We start from the raw sequence: 19,458 nt of genomic DNA on the forward strand, positions 1-19,458 counted from the left end.
ACACTTAAAAACAGTTAAATGGTAAATTAGATATTAAGTATATTTTACCACAATAAAAAATACTACTATTGGATTAATTTCAGTATTTTAGATAAAAACCACTTACTGAGGAATTATGTGCTTATCTTACTTATTGCTTGTTACCTTGTAGCTAAGTGAACTCAGGGTTTGGATACTTGTTTTAAATATGATGGATTAATAGATGGTGCTGGGAACTAAGTTCCTAACCAACATTTATGCAGTATGAATACTTATTGAGCTATATGCCAACTAGTCTGCTAGTCACTGAGGACTACAGTGGTAAACAAGATAAGACAGTCCCTGGAGTGTGCTGGTTGCTAAGATTGGACAGAAAAAGAGCAAACTTATTATTAAGAAAAAAGGGATTAAACAGTCAGGTGACTTGTTTTCTCCTTAATGATTTCCTTTGTGGGGTTTTTAAAATATCCTTTTCCCCTCCCTTCAGGTTGCTATGGAAACATATGACCACATAAATGGAAGTCCTTTCTGATAATCCTGATACCTGAGATGTAACTGGACTAAAGAGTGGAACAGGAAAAATTTTAGTGCTAACTTCAATTATAATGGCTACCGATTCAGGAGAGCCTGCTAGCACAGAAGATTCTGAGAAACCTGATGGAGTTTCATTGGAAGACAGAGCTGCTCAGGTTGCAGCAACGTTGTCAGTAGAAGCTAGACTAAAAGAAAAAAATAGTACTTTCTCTGCTACTGGGGAAACTACAGAAAGGAAGAGATTCTTCCGAAAGAGTGTTGAGATGATGGAAGATGATAAAGTTGCTGAATCTTCCTCCAAAGATGAGAGAATGAAGACCACAACAAATATTCCAAGAGTAGAAAAGCTTCCTACAAATGTGCTGGGAGGTGGACAAGAAGTTAAATACGAACAGTGTCAAAAGGCAACTTTAGAGTCCTCAAAAGATTGTTTGAAGGAGAAAAATGAAAAGGAAATGGAAGAAGAAGCAGAAATGAAGGCTGTAGCTACTTCTCCTAGTGGCAGGTTCCTGAAATTTGACATTGAGCTGGGAAGAGGAGCATTTAAAACAGTATATAAAGGATTGGACACTGAAACCTGGGTTGAGGTTGCTTGGTGTGAGCTGCAGGTGGGTATATAATCTTCTTGGTTTTAATACATTCCAGTTTTAGCAAGCCTGGCCTTCTGAATTATATAGGATTAATATGTATTATGGATTAAAAAAAAAAAAGGCTGGTCCCCCACCTCTCTGAAATTATGCTCTTTCCCTAGATCTCTTGGGAGCTCATGGCAGCCTTTTTTCCTCCTGGTCTTTTCTCTTCTGTTGCTTTCCCTTCAGTTTTAAAGGAAGAAAGTCTATCAGTGCCTTCTTTGGGAAAATGTTCTTAATTTATTAACCTTGGGAAATTCCCCCAAACTCTTGAGGTCTCATTTTGAAAACTTTTAGTAAATGTATGCCTTATAAGTTAGTTGATTGTTATACTAAATATTTGGGAGTGTGATATGTCAGGGACGTATTTAGTGCGATACCTCCCTTTTCTCTTTTTCTTTCAACAAATTTTTGGGGATTCATATGGTGTTTTTCAGAACAGAAAATGTTATGCTTCATTCTTTGAGGACTTCTATTAATATAGACTTGCCCAATGCCTTTAAATTTACCTCAAAGAGGATCTCTGGAAGAAATAATCATCAGAACCTACTGAGGTTAGTCAACTGGAATGTGTTTAGAAAGGAGAAATGAGAACAACAGGAAAATAGTTGAATTACCTAGATATTTGGTTCCTTAATAAATGTTTGTATGGTACTTTTAACTAATGAAGAGCTAATAAGGATAGAACATTATAGAAGGGATTATATAATAAGAATAGCTTCAGAGAAATATGTTCACATATAAGGAAAACCTTTGTGACCTCGATCAGCCCATGGAAAATGTCGTGTTCACGAGTTGCTTAAAATTAAGATTGAATAAAGTAAGTTGCTAAGTACAGGTTTTTTTTGTTTTTATTCAAATTCCAGTGGTTTCTGTGCATATGGATGTGTACATATGTGTTGTGATTTCACACATTCTGAATTTGCTGTAGGTTACCATTTCCTAACTTTACTGCCTGAGTCAGTGTTTGCTTCATATGTAGATTCCAGAACATGTTGTTAAAGATTCAATTCAGTAAGTCTGGGGTGGGATACAAGATTGCAATTTTAACCAGCTTTCAAAGTGCTTTGAATGTAGGAAGTCCCTTGACTCTTTAAGTGCAAGTTACCTAGCAGTCAAGCCATTCTAGTAGTTCTTGAAAGGTGAGAACATGTGTGGGTTTGCTTGGCTTTCTTCTCACTTCCTTGTTCCCCTTTCAGAATTTTATAAGGTCTATGACACAGTAGAAATGTTAGGTAATATGAGCAAATAAACTTCAAAATCACCTGAAATTTCAGTCTTTTGAGGATGCTTTATACATTTTAGTTTATATCTTTCTGGACTCTTTTTTTTTTTTTTTTTTTTTTTTTTTTTTTTTTTTTTTTTTTTTTTTTTTTTTTTTTTTTTTTTTTTTTTTTTTTTTTTGCAAAAATGTATAGTATGACTATTTTTTCCCCACACAGTAGGATCTTTAAGGTCTTATAAAACCTTTTCTTTTTACTTATTATTAACATCTTTTCATTACCGGTAGTTTCGAATTTACATCCTTATTTTTTAAAAAGTTTTATTTGAGAGAGAAAGAGAGAATGCACGTGTGCAGGTGGGAGGGGCAGAGAGAGGGGGACAGAGAGAGAATCCCAAGCAGATTCCAGTGCTGTCTGCACAGAGCCAGATGCGGGGCTTGAACCCACAAACAATGAGATCATGACCTGAGCCGAAATCAAGAGTCGGATGCTCAACTGACTGAGCCACCCAGGTGCCCCATATATCATTATTTTTTAAAATGTTTGTTTATTTTTGAGAGAGAGTGGGAGTGGGGGAAGGGCAGGGAGAGAGGGACACACAGAATCCAAAGCAGGCTCCAGGCTCTGAGCTGTCAGCACAGAGCCTGACACAGAGCCCAAACCCATGAACCACAAGATCATGACCAATGCCAAAGGTGGATACTTAACCGAATGAGCCACCCAGGTACTCCCCTATACATCATCATTTTTAATAGTCGCCCTTCTAAATTATTTAATCAGTCCTCTGTTGTTGGAACTCTAGAATTTTCTCCAGTTTTTCACTATTATAACCATGGTTGTGATCAACATACTTGTATGTTTTCATTTCATTTCATACTTGTATGCTTTCACTACATATAGTGAAAATATGTACATTTTAATTTCATCTCTGCATTGTGACATTGGTAATACTCATCTTTGAGTGATACTCTGTAAATGGAGGAAATAATTTCCATTCACTTGGTAGTAGGATACATACTAAAGATATGTCAAGTAAGATATGTTAAGTATTTTGCAAATTCTATACTCTAGTATATTAAAGGATGTTTAGGTAAAACTTAAAATACTCTAGTGACAGGGATTGCTTTGGGGAGTGCCTTTATCATTCACCTATGGAAAGACTAAGAGAGCCCATAAGGTCTTACTACTCAAAATGTGGTCCTTGGAGCATCAGCGTGGACATCATCTGGGAGCTTGTTAGAACTGCAGGTTCCTATGTCTCATCTCAGACCTACTGAATCAGAATCTGCTTTTTAGTGGTATCTGCAAGGTGATTGGTATGTACAGTAGTGTTTGAAAAGCACTGAAATAAGGGACCAGTCCAAGAGCTAGCTGAATCAGGAATTCAGCTTAATACACCAACTTGAGGTTTTTATTATATCATATATGATTTCTGATATCTGCCCCAGACTTTCCAAATCAGAATCTCTAAGAGATGGGCCCCTGGGACTTATTTTTTGAAAGTTCCCCAGGTGATTGGATACATAGCCAGATTTGGGAATCTTTCATATAGAGCAAATGTAAATATATAAAATACATTTTTTAATGTTTAATTTATTTTTTTAATGTTTTATTTATTTCTAGGAGAGAGACAGTGCGAGCAGGGGAGGGTCAGAGAGAGAGGGAGACACAGACTGAAACAGGCTCCAGGCTCTGAGCTGACAGTCAGCACAGAGCCTGATGCGGGGCTCGAACCCACGAACCGCGAGATCATGACCTAAGCGAAAGTCGGACGCTTAACCGACTAAGCCACCCAGGCGCCCCTAGTGTTTATTTTTTAGAGAGAGAGAGAAAGCATGTGCACACACGTGTATGTGAGTTGCAGAGGAGCAAGGGTAGAGGGACAGAGGATCCAAAGCAGGCTATGTGATCATAGCAGAGAGCCCGACACGGGGCTCAAACTCATGAACTGCAAGATCATGACCTGAGCTAAAGTCAGATGCTTAACCAACTGAGCTACCCAAGCACCCCTAAAATACATTTTAATTTACACTAAGAACAATTGAAATTTTCTATTCTGAAAGGAATGTCAGAATTATTAGACTTAATTGATATAATTTCTATTGTATCAATTTTATGATATAATATCACTTCATTTTATGCATATTTGAAATTAAGAAAAACTATTATGAGTACTGTTCAGTTTTTAATGTAGAATTTTTCATATTTTTTCCACAATTTTCTTTATTATGCAATTAAACAATTTTGATGAAAAACACCCCAGCAAATAGTTTAAATATTTGAAGTATTCCAAATTCTTTTCCAACCCTTGTTTATATATATGTGTGTGTTTGCATAGTATATAATATTAGTATGCCCATACTTTTATCAATTTGATATTTTTTATTTATTACTATCATTAAAATATTTATATTTTATCACATTCATACCACCTCTTGCTTAAATCTTCTTCCCTGAAATTAGGCAGTTCTTTTCTTTTATTTTGTTTTCTACTTTGCATGTTTGATTTGAAAATCACAGCTTAACAAAAGCTTTTTATACCTTTTTCTCTTGATGGCATTTCCCCCCACTGTGGATATTTGAGCCTTGTGTAACAGTTGTTAAAGGCTCTATATCCATTTGTTTAGAATACGTTGACCTTATAGCAGTGAAAAGAACCAGGAGAGATAGATTTTACTGCTGATATTTGACTTTGAAGATGTTAAAAATAAACAGACAAACCCTTTGAAGATATAGGTTATATTTAAGGCTTGGCCATAAACATCTGCATTTCAACAGTTTGTCATACTTTATTGTTTCAATAACTTGGTTTATACATTAGTGGAAAGGCTGACCTATTGTTCTTTGTAAAGAACTTGGTAAATTATTCGGTAAATTGATAATTTACTGTGAGTGAGGCTATCAGTCATAAGTGCTGTTGGAAACACTGTTTATTTTAGTTCATGATGTTGAAATCAAGACCTGGTCAGATGTTATTGAAAGATTTGTTTAGTTACTCTTAGAAGGAGTCAATCACAAGAATTTGTAATATTTTGGGGCGCCTGGGTGGCTTAGTCGGTTAAGCGTCCGACTTTCGCTTAGGTCATGATCTCGTGGTTCGTGGGTTCGAGCCCCGAGTCGGGCTCTGTGCTGACTGCCAGCTCAGAGCCTGGAGCCTGTTTTATCTGTGACTCCATCTCTCTCTGACCCTCCCCTGCTCACGCTGTCTCTCTCTTTCTCTCCTAGAAATAAATAAAAAAACATTAAAAAAAGAATTTGTAATTTTTTCCTCTTCTAACAACTTGAGAATCAACAGCATTCCCCTTTTACACTTGGAAACATAACCAGATTTTGCTTAACTATAATTTGGAAAAGCACGTCCACTAGTGTATTTGTCATTTCTTTTCTTGATGGAACTGAGTTTGCATATAATGGGACTGTTTTCCAAATGGAGGGACATCATAGATAATGTGAAATTTTTTTGTTTGACTGTTTCTAAAATGTATTTGTTCTTGTAATAAGCTTCACTGTGGGGTCACATATGTGATTGTGTGCTTCTTGGGGTAATTAAATAGGCCTCCTTTTCTATTTTAATAAAATTTTTTTTTTTAAATTTTAATCCCAATATAGTTAACATACAGTGTTATGTTAGTTTCAAGTATACAGTTCCATACATCACCCAGTGCTCACAAATCTGGACAAGTGCACTCCTTAATCCCCCTCATCTATTTAACTCATCCCCCTACCCACCTCACATCTGGTGGTAACCATCAGTTTGTTTTGTATAGTGTCTATTTCTTGATTTTGCTCTTGCTGTCTTCTTTTTTTCCCTTTGCTCATTTGTTTTGTTTTCTTAAATCTGACATTATGAGTGAAATCATATAGTACTTGTCTTTCTCTGACTTATTTCACTTAGCAGTATACTCTCTAGTTCTTAATGGGCCTCTTTTAAGTAGCATCTAACAACTAGACAACTAACAAGTCTACCTATAGTCTCTCAGCTGAATCAAAACTGGCCTGAAAATAAAGATTTTTTTTAAAGAAGACACAATTGACTATAGCAGGTTGACCTGTTGAGTGAGCATTCTAATGAACTTTCATTATAGTAGTAAATGTATTCAGAATAACACAAAGGAAGTAGTTTAAAAATCCATACTTCCAAACCCAAAGTACCTTTCAAAATTGTGGGGAAACTTGTTTCCATTTTATTTTCATTCATCATCTAAAAGCACTTTGGGAAAAAGTATATTTTTCAATACCACCCCTACATTTAATTGTAAAATTAGAATTAGATAATAATATGAAAACAGCTGAATTTCCAAAAAAGGACCAAAATTAAAAATAAATGCTAGAATTTCTATTTCTGAATAAATGTTGTGGTCCCAAAGTATTCACTCTGGGATACTTTGTTATAGCCCTCTTGGAAATGTTTCTAGATTCTGTTTGAGCCACACAAGAAAATACTCCATTACATATATACACACCCAAAATAGTGTTACTCAGTTTATTCCCCACTCTCTTCTGACCTGGCTCTCAAAATGGAATACTGTCATGGACAAAGTTTACATTTTTTAAAAAAGTTTACATTAAAGAGAGGAGAGATAAAGCTTGTTGCTTAAATATATATGTGCTAGTCTCTTTGTTTAAAAGCTGGTCATGTAACTTTATCAGGTATAAACCAAAGGCAGCTATTTTCATAAAATGACAAAGGGTGAGAGTAGCAGGAGACAGACTTGGTCTGGGAAATAACATTTAATTTTTCCAGTTAGTTCAGAGTTAATTTTGAGCTAATTATCTGTTTGATAGATAAAATAAATTGATACATCTAGTAGTCTGAATAATTGCACTCCAAAGATGTCCATGTCCTAATCCCTGGAATTTATGAGTATTTTACCTTACATTGCAAATAGGGCTTTGTAGATACAATTAAATTAAAGATTTTGTGGTGGGTAGATTATCCTGCATTATCTGGGTGGGCCAAAGTTAATCACAAAGATTCTTAGAGAGGAATGATTGTCATAGTCCAAAGGAGATCTGACAATGGAAGCAGAGGTTGGAATGAGGTAGGTGATTGATGGCAGTGGGCAATGAACTAAGGAATGTGGGAAACCTTTAAAAGCTAGAAAAGATAAGGAAACCTTCTTCCTTAGAGCATGCAGAAGGAACACAGCCTTGCCAATACCTTGATTTTAGTCTAGTGAAACTCATTTTGGACATCTGATCTCCACAAGTGGAAAGTGATAAATTTTTGTTGTGTAAACCACTAAATTTGTGGCAATTTGTTACAACAAAAATAGGAAATGAATATAATACATAAATGTCATTAATTCATTTATGCATTCATTCAACAAATAAATATTCAATTCTACAATGTGTCAGAACTGTGCTAAGTGCTAGGGACATAATGGGGAGAAAAAGTAGACACAGGCCCTATTTTCATAAAACTTACAGTAGAAGGAATTTATACTCAGTAAGAAGAAGGCTTGGAAATTGAAATTAGTGAAAAGATCAAAGGGCTGTTAAATATAGGTTTGTTTGAAGTAAATGATAGGGTTGGGAGTATTGGACAACAGGGATACCATTCTTTTACTACTTAGTTTTCTTTAACTTTTTATTTTGAGATAATTTGCTGCTAACTGAAGAGTTGGAAAGATAGCATAGAAACTTCCTGTATGCCCTTCACTCACTTTTCTTTTATGTTAATATCGTAAACAGAAAATTGATCAAAGCTTTAGAAATTAAAATTAGTGTAATACTATTGTCTAAACTTGGATTTCACCAATTTTCCCACTCATGTCCTTTATCAGTGTGCTCCTTTAGGGTCCCACATTGCATTTATTTGCTACATCCTCTTAGTCTCTTCCAATCTGTGACAGTTCTTCAGTCATGATTTTTATGATCTTGAACTTAAAAAAAATTTTTTTAGTGTTTTATTTTATTTTTTGAGAGACAAAGAGAGACAGAATGCAAGTGGGGTAGGGTCAGAGGGAGACACAGAATCCAAAGCAGGCTCCAGGTTCTGAGCTGTCAGCACGGAGCTCAATGTGGGGCCTAAACCACAAAGGTGAGATCATAACCTGAGCCGAAATTGTAGCCTACCCGACTGAACCACTCAGGCATTCCATGTGATCTTGAACTTTCAATTTTTTTTAATGTTTATTTATTTTTGAGAGAGAGAGAGACAGAGACAGACAGCATGGGAGAGGGCCAGAAAGGGAGACAGCGGATCTGAAGCAGGCTTCACAAAGTGAGCACAGAGCCCAACACAGGGCTCAAAGGAAGTCAAGAGTCGGTCGCTTAACAGGCTGAGCTACACCAGATGCTTGTGATCTTGAACTTTTTTTAAAGAGTATGGCTCAGTTTTTTTTATAGACGATCCCTTAATTGGGGTTTGTCATGTTTTCTCATGATTGGATTTAGGTTATGAATTTTGAGAAGAATATCAGAGAAGTGATACAACCTTCTCAGTGTGTCATAGCAGAGGGTACATGATGTTGGTGTGGATTACTGGTGATGATAACTGGACACCTTGTTTAAGGTGGTATCTAATAGATTTCCTCTACTGTAAAATTAATAAATATCTCTTTGATTAATACATACCTTAGGAAGAGATAGTTTGAGACTATGCAAATATCTGTTTCTCCTTAAACTTTGCCCAATTGTTTTGGCATCCATTGGTGTATATCTTGCTTGCAATAAGTATTACTGTGATATTCTAATGGTGATTTTTTATTTGCCACATCCTTCCACAGTTATTAGTTGGAGCTAACTCTTAGTTTTATGTGGTCTCTTCCTAAGTATGACTGTTAAGTTTCTGAAAACCCAATAATTGGGGAATTTGTCATTGAGGAACTTTAGTATATTTTAAATTATTAATAATGACATCATACACTTTCATTTTTCAAAATTAATGTTAATTGTGCACTGTGTAAGTACCTGGATAGGTACTTAATTTGAATATTTTATTTAATCTTTGCAATAGTTCTGTGAGACAGAGATGATTAGTTTTCAGATGGTGGAACTGAGGTTTAGATACATTAAGTAACTTGCCCAAAGAGTAGAGCAGGGATTTGTATTCATCAATGATATAAAAGAAACATTTACATACATGATTTCAGAATTTCCCCCTCATTAGTTATTTGAGCAGATCATTCTTTTGTTTTTAATCATTTTAGAACAGTTTCTTAAGTGGACCCTGTTTAGTGTCATTTAAGGATACACCCTAGCGTGTGGCCTCTGAGGAAGAGTTTAATGGCTAGGTTGCCTTGGTTCAGTGTCTGGCCCTCATCTTTTGTCCGTGTCCAGAGGTGGTTAGACATGCTGGGGAGACTGACTTGCGCTAATTCAAAAGCCTAAATCTAGGACAACTGTTTATTAATTTAGAATGAGGAATACAGTTGGTAGGTCAAATGTTCTGTTTGTTCTGTGGGCTAGATACGTGGGATGCTAAATTATGAGAAAGTGGCTTGGTAAGAATGCAGTCAGAACAAAGGAACTAGATGTTCCTGTGTGTGTTCTTCTGCCAATACCATAGACCAAGTAAATGAATTGTATGCTCAGGTCCTGTCTGGATGAGGACATCCTCTTTGTTAAACAGAACTGGAAGACAAGTGAACCTGATTCTGTATTTTGTTCATTTACCTTCCCACGTGCTATCTTGACTACCATGGATGAGCACTATTTTTAAAGGTATTGATACTGTTGCTGTCTAAAAGCTTTAACATGCTAATATGGCCAGACTATAACTGTTATATACTGATTTTTATTAGTACTTTGATGTTACCATTTACAAATATTATTACCCTAGTGTGTGTTTATTTCATATATAGCTTTAGTTCTGAGATGCTATACCATCTCTCCAAGGAAAGTGGTTTGTAAATGAGGTATCTTAATTGTTGCTGTGAATACTGTTTATGAGAGGCAGAGTGATGAACTAGAAAGTGCTCAGGATTCAGAATATGACAGACCTGGGTTCCAGTGTTGCCTGTGCCAGTTGGGTACCTTGGGCAAGCTAAGCAGCTTAACATTTTGGAAACTTAGCTTATTACTTTTCAAAAAAGAAATATAATTAATATTTCTGACATGCAAAAGACAATAAAGAATAACGTGATGGAAACTGGGTACCTACTGCTCAGCTTGAGACAAAAAAAATGTTGAGGATCAGAGATAATTATTATAAAACATGTACATGTTTGAGTGTTCAGTAACTGATAGTGATAAAATACTGAGTGACCTCATTTATCCAGAATATTTGTTGATAGACTGCTTTGTAAGTTAAGCACCATTTTAAAATCTTCATTGTGTTTTTCCTTACTTGAACAAGTTATAATACAGCTTTTATAACATTGTTGATGATTTCTTCCTTTCACATTTGCAGAAACAGAGCCATATATCCTCTGACCTGGTTATGTAGTTCATTGTTGGTGTTTGCATTAAGAGACATAGCTGATAAGGCCATAGTTTACTTTTTGGAAATGAAATACTTCTTTTTTGTTCTTTTTATTTTTTTAAGTTTTAATTTAAATTCTAGTTATCATACAAAAAAAAGAAGAAAAACCAATATTACACTGTATGTTAACTACTAAAATTTAAATTAAAAAAAAAGAGGGGAGCCTGGGTGGCTCAGTTGGTTAAGCATCCGACTCTTGGTTTCAGCTCAGGTCATGATCTTATGGTCGTGAAAATTGAGCTCCACACAATGTGGAACCTGCTTGGGATTTTCTCTCTCTCTCGATGCCCCCTCTTCCCTGCACACACATGCTTTCTCTCTAAAATAAAAAAAAGTAAAGAAAAAGAAAAATCAGTTAGTTAATAGATAGTGTAATATTAGTTTCAGGTGTACATATAGTGATTTAGCAATTCCATAAACACCTGGTGCTTATCTATCATAAGTGCACTCCTTAATCCCCATCACCTACTTCAGCCACCCTCCCCTTCCCTCTGGTAGCTATCAGTTCTCTATAGTTAGAAGTCTGTTTCTTGATTTGCCTTTCTTTCTCTTCTTTTCCCTTTGCTCTTTTGTTTTGCATCTTAAGTTCCATATATGAGTGAAGTCACATGGTACTGGTCATTCTGTGACTGACTTATTTCACTTAGCATTATATTCTCTAGCTATGACCCTGTCACTGCAAATGGCAAGATTTCATTCTTTTTAATGGCTAAGTTATATTCCATTATATGAAGTGTGTGTGTGTATACAGCCCACATTGACTAACAAACGGATAAAGAAGATGCCATGTATATATATGTGTGTATATGTATATGCATATCCATCAGTTGATGGACCCTTGGGCTGTTTCCATAATTTGGCTTCTGTAGATAATGCTGCTATAAACATCAGGGTGCGTGCATCCCTTTGAATTAGTATTTTTGTATCCTTTGGGTAAATACCTAGTAGTGCAATTGTTGGATCCTAGGGTAGTTCTATTTTTTAACTTTTTGAGGAACCTCCATACTGTTTTCTGCAGTGGCTGCAGTAGTTTGTATTCCCACCAAAGTGCAAGAGGGTTCTTTCTCCACATCCTCGCCAACACGTTATTTACTGTGTTGTTGATTTTAGCCATTCTGACAAGTGTGAAGTGATATATCATTGTGGTTTTGATTTGTATTTTCCTGATCATCAGTGATGTTGAACACCTTTTCATGTGTCTGTTGGCCACCTGTATGTCTTCTTTGGAATGAAATGCTTCTTATCTTGAATAAATACATATGAATGTTAGTCATGTTGGTACTGTGCCTTGTCTCAGGAAGGGTTTTTATACATTTTTAGCATTCCATACATTATGATAGATGTTTAGTTAACATTCATAAAAAGACAGTATTTTTTTAAATTTTTATTTATTTCTAGGAGAGAGAGAGAGACAGCGTGAGCAGGGGAGGGTCAGAGAGAGAGGGAGACACAGACTCCAAAATAGGCTCCAGGCTCTGAGCTGGCAGTCAGCACAGAGCCCAACGCGGGGCTCAAACCACGAACTGCGAGATCATGACCTAAGCGAAAGTCAGACGCTTAACCGACTAAGCCACCCAGGCGCCCCAGTGTTTCTTTTTTTTTAATTGTTTAAAGTTTATTTATTTTGAGAGCGAGATAGCACAAGTTGGAGAGGGGCAGAGAAAGATGGAGAGAAAGAATCCCATGCAGACTCTTCACTGCCAGCATAGAGCTGATGCAGAGCTGGAAGCCACGAAACTGTGAGATCATGACTTGAGCTGAAAGGAAGAGTTGGACCATCAACTGACTGGGCACCCCCAAGACAATATTTCTTTTTTCTTAAAATATTTTTTTTTCGTTTATTTATTTTTGAGAGACAGAGAGAGACAGAGCTTGAATGTGGAAAGGAGAAAGAGAGAGGGAGACACAGATTCTGAAGCAGGCTCCAGGCTCATGAACCATGAGATCATGACCTGAGCCGAAGTCAGACGCTTAACCGACTGAGCCACCTAGGCGCCCCGACAATATTTCTTTTAAAAGTAGTATGGAGTAGTTGAAGTCTATTTGGTAAATTTGTATTTCACTTTATTATTATTATTATTATTAATGTTTATTTATCTGAGAGAGAGAGAGAGAGAGCACACAAGGGAGGGGCATAGAGAGAGGGAGACACAGAATCCGAAGCAGGCTCCAGGCTCTGAGCTAGCTGTCAGCACAGATCCCGGGCTCTTTGTCAAATCCACAAACTGCAAGATCATGACCTAAGCTGAAGTTGGATGCTTAACCGACCGAGCCACCTGGGCGCCCCAAGTATTTGACTTATATTCAGTTATATAATTTAATAATACTGAAAAATTGGTACTTGATACTTTTTTTGTTACCTTTCCTAGAGACAGTAAGATTTAGGGATCATTTTTATATAATATTCCTGACTTCTGTGTCAACTCCATTAGCTGTCACTGCTTTCTAATTTGCCTTTTGTATTTCATCATTTCTTTCTTGTATAAGAATTCTCCTTGGTGATGTGTGAAAGTTACCTTATTAAAGTGGTTATCATTAATACAATATTGTGTGTGTGTTTAAAGGAGGATTACTGTAGTAGCTGAAAGCTGTTCTCTGGATTTTGGTGCTAGTTTGGCAGGTTTACTTTCCACTCACTGAATTAGAAGTGGACCTTGGAAGATCTTGGCTATACCTTTTTAGTGGAATTTACCTCCAGCAATACATCTGGGACAGCAATTGTAATTTTGTAAAGTTATTTACTTAATGCTGACTACTTTTGATTCCTAGGATCAAAGGAGTAGTTTAGTTTCACACATGAATGACTTGTATTCTACTAATTTAATCAGAAGGTGTCAAAATTTATTCATTATTCGTCAGAATAGATCTGCTGATCTATCACAAGTGGATGGCTTCCAGCTAATTACAGGGACATTTAGGACTTAATTAGTCATCTTAGGTTAGAAAGAAAAGCATAAACATTTATATCCAGGTCTTCTTTTTTTTTAATGTTTGTTTATTTTTGAGAGAGAGAGAGAGCATGCAAGGAGGGTAGGAGCAGAGAGAGAGGGAGACACAGAATCCAAAGCAGGCTCCAGGCTCTGAGCTGCTACACAGAGCCCAACAGAAGTGGGGCTCAAACTCATGAACTGTGAGATCATGACCTGAGCTGAATTCAGATGCTTAACTGACAGAGCCACCCAGGTGCCCCTCCAGGTCTCTTCTAAGTGTAGAAGATGATACCTGTTATATTGTTATTCTTTGAGTTCCTTAACTCTTTTAGCATGTTTTATATAATGCATTGTATAAGTTTAAAGTGTATAGTGTGTTGGCTTGATACATTTATATGTTGCAACATTATTGCTACAGTAGCATTAGCTAACACTTTTTGTCATGTCACATATTTATAATTTCTTTTTTGTGTTGAAAGCAGTTAAGATTTAGTCTGTTAGCAACTTTGAAATTTATAACATTGTTGGCTGTAATCACTATGTTGTATATTAGATCTCCACAACTTACTTATTTGCTTATATCCTTAAACAACATGTCCCAAATTTCCTCTGTATCACCCACTCCCTGGTAACTACTATTCTACTCTCTGTTTTTATAAATTCATTTTTTAGATTCCACATATAAGTGATACCACAAACTGTATCTCAGAGAGATATCTGCACACCCATGTTCATTGCAGCATTGTTCACAATAGCCAAAATATAGAAACATGTTAAGTGTCTTTCAGCAGAAGAATGGATAAAGAAGATCTGATGCATATATATACACAATGGAATATTATTTAGCCATGAGAATGCAGGAAATCCTGCCTTTATGACAACATGGATGGATCCGGAAGGCATTATGCTAAGTGAGATAATTCAGACAGAGAAAGACAAATAACATATTAATTCCTTACCTCTTATTTAAAATAATTTTTTGTTGTGGCAAAATGTACATAACATTAAAATTTACCACTTTAACCATTTTAAGTGCACAGTTCAGTGGCATTAAGTATATTCACATTGTTTTACAACCATTACCACCTCCCATCTCCATAACTTATGAGCGTCCTAAACTGAAGCTCTATACCGATTAATCAATAATTCCCCCTTCCCCACTCCTCCAGTTCCTGATAACCACTATTCTATGTTCTGTCTCTGTAAATTTGCCTATTCTAGGTACCTCGTAAAAGTGGAATCCTCCAATATTTGCCTTTCTGTGTCTGGATTTATCCACTTAGCAAATCTTTTCAAGTTTCATCCGTATTGTAGCATGTATTAAAATTTCATTCCTTTCTAAGGCTGAATAATATTCCATTGTAGGTATATACCACATTTGTTTTATCCGTTTATCTATTGACGTACATTTATGTTGTTTCTTCTGATTGTGGTGAATAATGCTGTCATGAACATTAGTGTACAAATGTCTAAGTCCCTGCTTTTAATTCTTTTTGGTATATATCTAGAAGTGGATTTTCTGGATCATATGGTAATTCTATTCTCAATTTTTCAGGAACTGCCATACTGTTTTCCACAGTAACTGCAGCATTTTACATTCCTGCCAGCAATGTACAAGGGTTCCATTTTTTTCTATGTCTTTGCCAACTCTTTGTTGTTTTCTGTTTTGATTTGGTTTGGTTTGGTTTATTTTTTCTTATTTTTTAAAATAGTTTATTGTCAAGTTGGTTTCCATATAACACCCAGTGCTCATCCCCACAAGTGCCTTCCTCCATGCCCATCACCCCCCTCCCTTCTCCCCCTCCCCCATCAGTCCTCAGTTTGTTCTCAGCATTCAAGAGTCTCTCATGGTTTGCCTCCCTCCTTCTCTCCCACTATTTTTCCCCTTCTTCTCCCCCACAGTCCTCCATTAAGTTCCTCCTGATTCTCCTATATGTACAAACATATGGTATCTGTCCTTCTCTGCCTGACTTATTTCACTCAGCATAACACCCTCAAGGTCCATCCATGTTGATACACATGGCCAGATTTCATTCTTTCTCATTGCCGTGTAGTATTCCATGGTATAGATGAACCACATCTTCTTGACCCATTTGTCAGTTGATGGACACTTAGGCTCTTTCCGAGATCGCCTGTGAGGAGTGTGTCCCGCCTAGGGTCAGCTGGACAGCAGGAAACCGGATCCCTCTGTGTCCCATGAGGAGGTTTTTCTATTCTCCAGCAACAGGAACAGCAGCTTCTTGAGCAGCTTCAGCCACTCTTTCTTTCCCCCCCCAGACTCACTGTGGCTCCCCACAAAGGGAGATCTCCCCTTCTCTCTGTGTCTCTGGTCCCGGCCCGATTTTATCTTCCCCAGTTCGCACTCATGCTAGAAGGTTTTCTCAGCGGACTCTGTCTCCTTTTCCTCCCAAACTCCTGGATTCTCTAAGGGTTCCTATGGCTTCAGGCCTTCTCCGTGCGAGATATGGGGGCGAGTGCAACGTACAGAGTTCTCTACTTCTCTGACATCTTGCCTCCTCCCTGGTTTGGTTTTTAAAATAGCCTCATGTTGGCCTTGGTGCTGACAATGCAGAGCCTGCTAGGGATTCTCTTTTTCCTTCTCTGTGCTCTCTCTCTCTCTCTCTTTCAAAATAAATAAATGAAACATAGCCATCCTAATATATGTGAAGTGCTATCTCATTCTGGTTTTGACTTGCATTTCCCTAGTGACTAGTGATGTTGAGCCTCTTTGCTTACTGTCAATTTATATTTCATTCTTTAGAGAAATAACTATTCAAGTCTTTTCCCAATTTTTGAATTTGATTGTTTTTTGTTGTTGAGTTGTCAGAGTTCTTTATATGATCTGAATATTAATCCCTTATCAGATATATGAATTGCAAATATTTTCTCCCATGCTGTGGATTCTTTTCATTCTCTTAATAGTACTTTGATGTACGAAAGTTTTAAATTTTCAGTAAGTCCAGTTTATCTAATTTTTCTTTTCTTACGTCTATCCTTTTGGTGTCATATCCAAAAATTCATTGTTGAGCCCAATATCAGGAAGCTTTCTTCTAGAAGTTTTTTTTTTTTAGCTCTTATATTTAGGTCTTTGATACATTTTGAGTTAATTTTTGTATATGGTATAAGGTAAGAGTCCAATTTTACTTTTTTGCATGTGGATACCCAGTTTCCCCAACCATTTGTTGAAGAGACTGTGTTTTTCCTACTGACTGTTCTTGGCACCCTTGTTGAAAACAATTTATTTGACCATATATGCAAGGGATTATTCCTGGCTCTATAGTCTTTTCCATTGATTTTTTGGTCTTCCTTTATGCCAGTATCACACTGTTTTGATTACTGTAGCTTTGTAGTAAGTTTTAGAAATCAGGAACTCCAACATTGTTCTTTTTCAAGATTATTTTGGGAATTTGAGGTCTTGGAGATTCCACATGAATTTTAGGATTTTTTAACATTTATGACAGAAAATGTCATTGGGATTTTGATAGGGACTGCACTGTATATCATTCAATATGAACAAATTTGATTTAGCACATGATATACTTAATTTTACTCCTTCCATCTTATTTTAGGTTCTATATTTTACTTTTGTTTCCTTTATTCCTGTTGACTTAGATCACATTTTTCATCTTTATAACTTGTTAGCTTTTTTTCATAATACTGAGATTCAAACACTAATAAACTAATTCAGCAAAGTTGAAGGATAGAAAACCAACCCTCAAAAATCAGTTGTGTTTCTGTATACTAAAATTAATAACCTAAAAAGGAAATTAAGAAAACAATTCCATTTACAATAGCATCAAAAAGAACAAAATATGTAGGAAGAAATTTAATTAAAAGGGTGAAAGATTAGTAACACTGAAAACTACTCTGTCAGCACAGGGCCTGACCCGGGGCTCGAACTCATGAACCGTGAGATCATGACCTGAGCTGAAGTCGGACGCTTAACTGACTGAGCCACCCAGGTGCCCCAAAACATTGCTAAATTTTTAAAGAAGACATAGGGGCACCTGGGTGGCTCAGTCGGTTAAGTGTCCGACTTCGGCTCAGGTCATGATCTCACGGTTCATGGGTTCAAGCCCTGCGTCGGGCTCTGTGCTGAGGAATAGCTCAGAGCCTGGAGCCTGTTTCAGATTCTGTGTCTCCCTCTCTCTCTGACCCTTCCCTGCTCACACTGTCTCTATCTCTATCACAAAAATAAATAAAACATTAAAAAAGAGACATAAATAAATGGAATTTAATGGCTAGAGGGCTTAATATCATCAAGTGTCAGTGCCAAAGGAGATTGACAAATTCAGTGCAGTCCCTATCAAAATAAAAAGTACTATATATCTATCAAATGAAGTCTGTGGAGTCAACCTCTCAGGTGGGGTTAAAAGACAAAACCTACATGTGTTGTTTATTAAAAACATACTTAAAACAGTGATAAACAAAGATTAAGATAAAGGTATGCATAAGAAAGAAAGCAGGAGTGGCAATATTAATGTGTCACAGAAGGACGAAAGTAAAGTTAAAACACTGAACAGGATTTTATGAAATTATTTACTTGACAGTGTAAGAAGATATATCAAAGACCTGTAGACACCAAAAATAATTTGGCTAGTAATTTAAACTAAGAACCCGTAATAGACTCAAGGAAAATGGGTAAACTTATGGGCATAGTAGGAAATTTCAGGTCTTGTTATTTCAAAATAGGACAGATCTAGCAGACAAAAAGTAAATAAATATAGAGGAAATAGAAAATATAATCCACAGACTTCATTTGATGGATATATAGTACTTTATATACTTCAAAGAGATAATATACATTTTTACAGTCTGAAGCCTCTAAAAATGTTGGTCAAATACGTGGTGCATCGAAAGTATTAAGTTAAAGAAAAGATATTTTATATTCTGCATTACTCAGTAAAATTAGAAATAATGAAACAAATAACTAAAAGATCTTTTTTTTTATTTTTTTATTTTTTTTATTTTTTATTTTTTTACAAATAGTTTATTGTCAAATTAGTTTCCACATAACACCCAGTGCTCATCCCCACAAGTGCCCTCCTCCATGCCCATCCCTCCTCCCCCCCACATCCATCAGTCCTCAGTTTTTGTCAGCATTCAAGAGTCTCTCATGGTTTGCCTCTCTCCCTTTCCCCCACCATTTCCCCCCTTCTTCTCCCGGTTGGTCCTCTGTTCAGTTCCTCCTAGTCCTCCTATACGTGCACACATATGATATTTGTCCTTCTCTGCCTGACTTATTTCGCTCTAACTAAAAGATCTTAATTGGAAATCAGAAATCACATTTCTAGATAAATTTTGGGTTGAGGAGAAAATCAAAACTGAAATTATAAACTACCTAGAAAGCTATAAAATAGAGGATGTTACAAAGAAACTTGTGGATCACTGCATAAGCTATACCCAGAAGAAAATGTCACCTAAAATGTCTTCATTATTAATGAATAATAACTAGAAGGGATATAGTACTCTTGAAATATTAGGGAAATGATAGCAGAGGAAAGCAAAATAAAGGAAGAGGGAATTAATAAAGATAACTGAAATTAATAAAAACTTGTAGACATAAAAATAGGATAAATAAATTTTACTCATTTTGGCTTTCTGAAAAATGATTAATGAACCTGATGAAGAAAAATAAAGAGTGCAAAAATACATGAGAGAAGGAGTGACAAATGAAATATAGCCATGCTCTGGAAAAGAGTCAAAGAATTAGAAGAGAACATGATGTACAACTT

At 36.2% G+C, this 19,458-nt stretch overlaps 1 protein-coding gene across 1 annotated transcript in view; it reads left to right on the forward strand.

Annotated features, from left to right (window-relative positions):
* Positions 1-584: 584 nt before the first annotated feature.
* The window catches only part of LOC120226832 (serine/threonine-protein kinase WNK3), a gene marked incomplete at its 3' end in the record, with an annotated part of 78,145 nt that continues 59,271 nt past the window's right edge, over positions 585-19,458 (forward strand). The window contains exon 1 of the mRNA XM_039225001.1: positions 585-1,121. Coding sequence (XP_039080932.1) covers positions 585-1,121 — 537 coding nt within the window. The remainder of the gene's footprint in view (positions 1,122-19,458) is intronic.

Source organism: Hyaena hyaena, unplaced genomic scaffold (genome assembly GCF_003009895.1).
Source record: "Hyaena hyaena isolate Hyena2069 unplaced genomic scaffold, ASM300989v1 scaffold_1843, whole genome shotgun sequence".
Classification (NCBI taxonomy): Eukaryota; Metazoa; Chordata; class Mammalia; order Carnivora; family Hyaenidae; genus Hyaena; species Hyaena hyaena.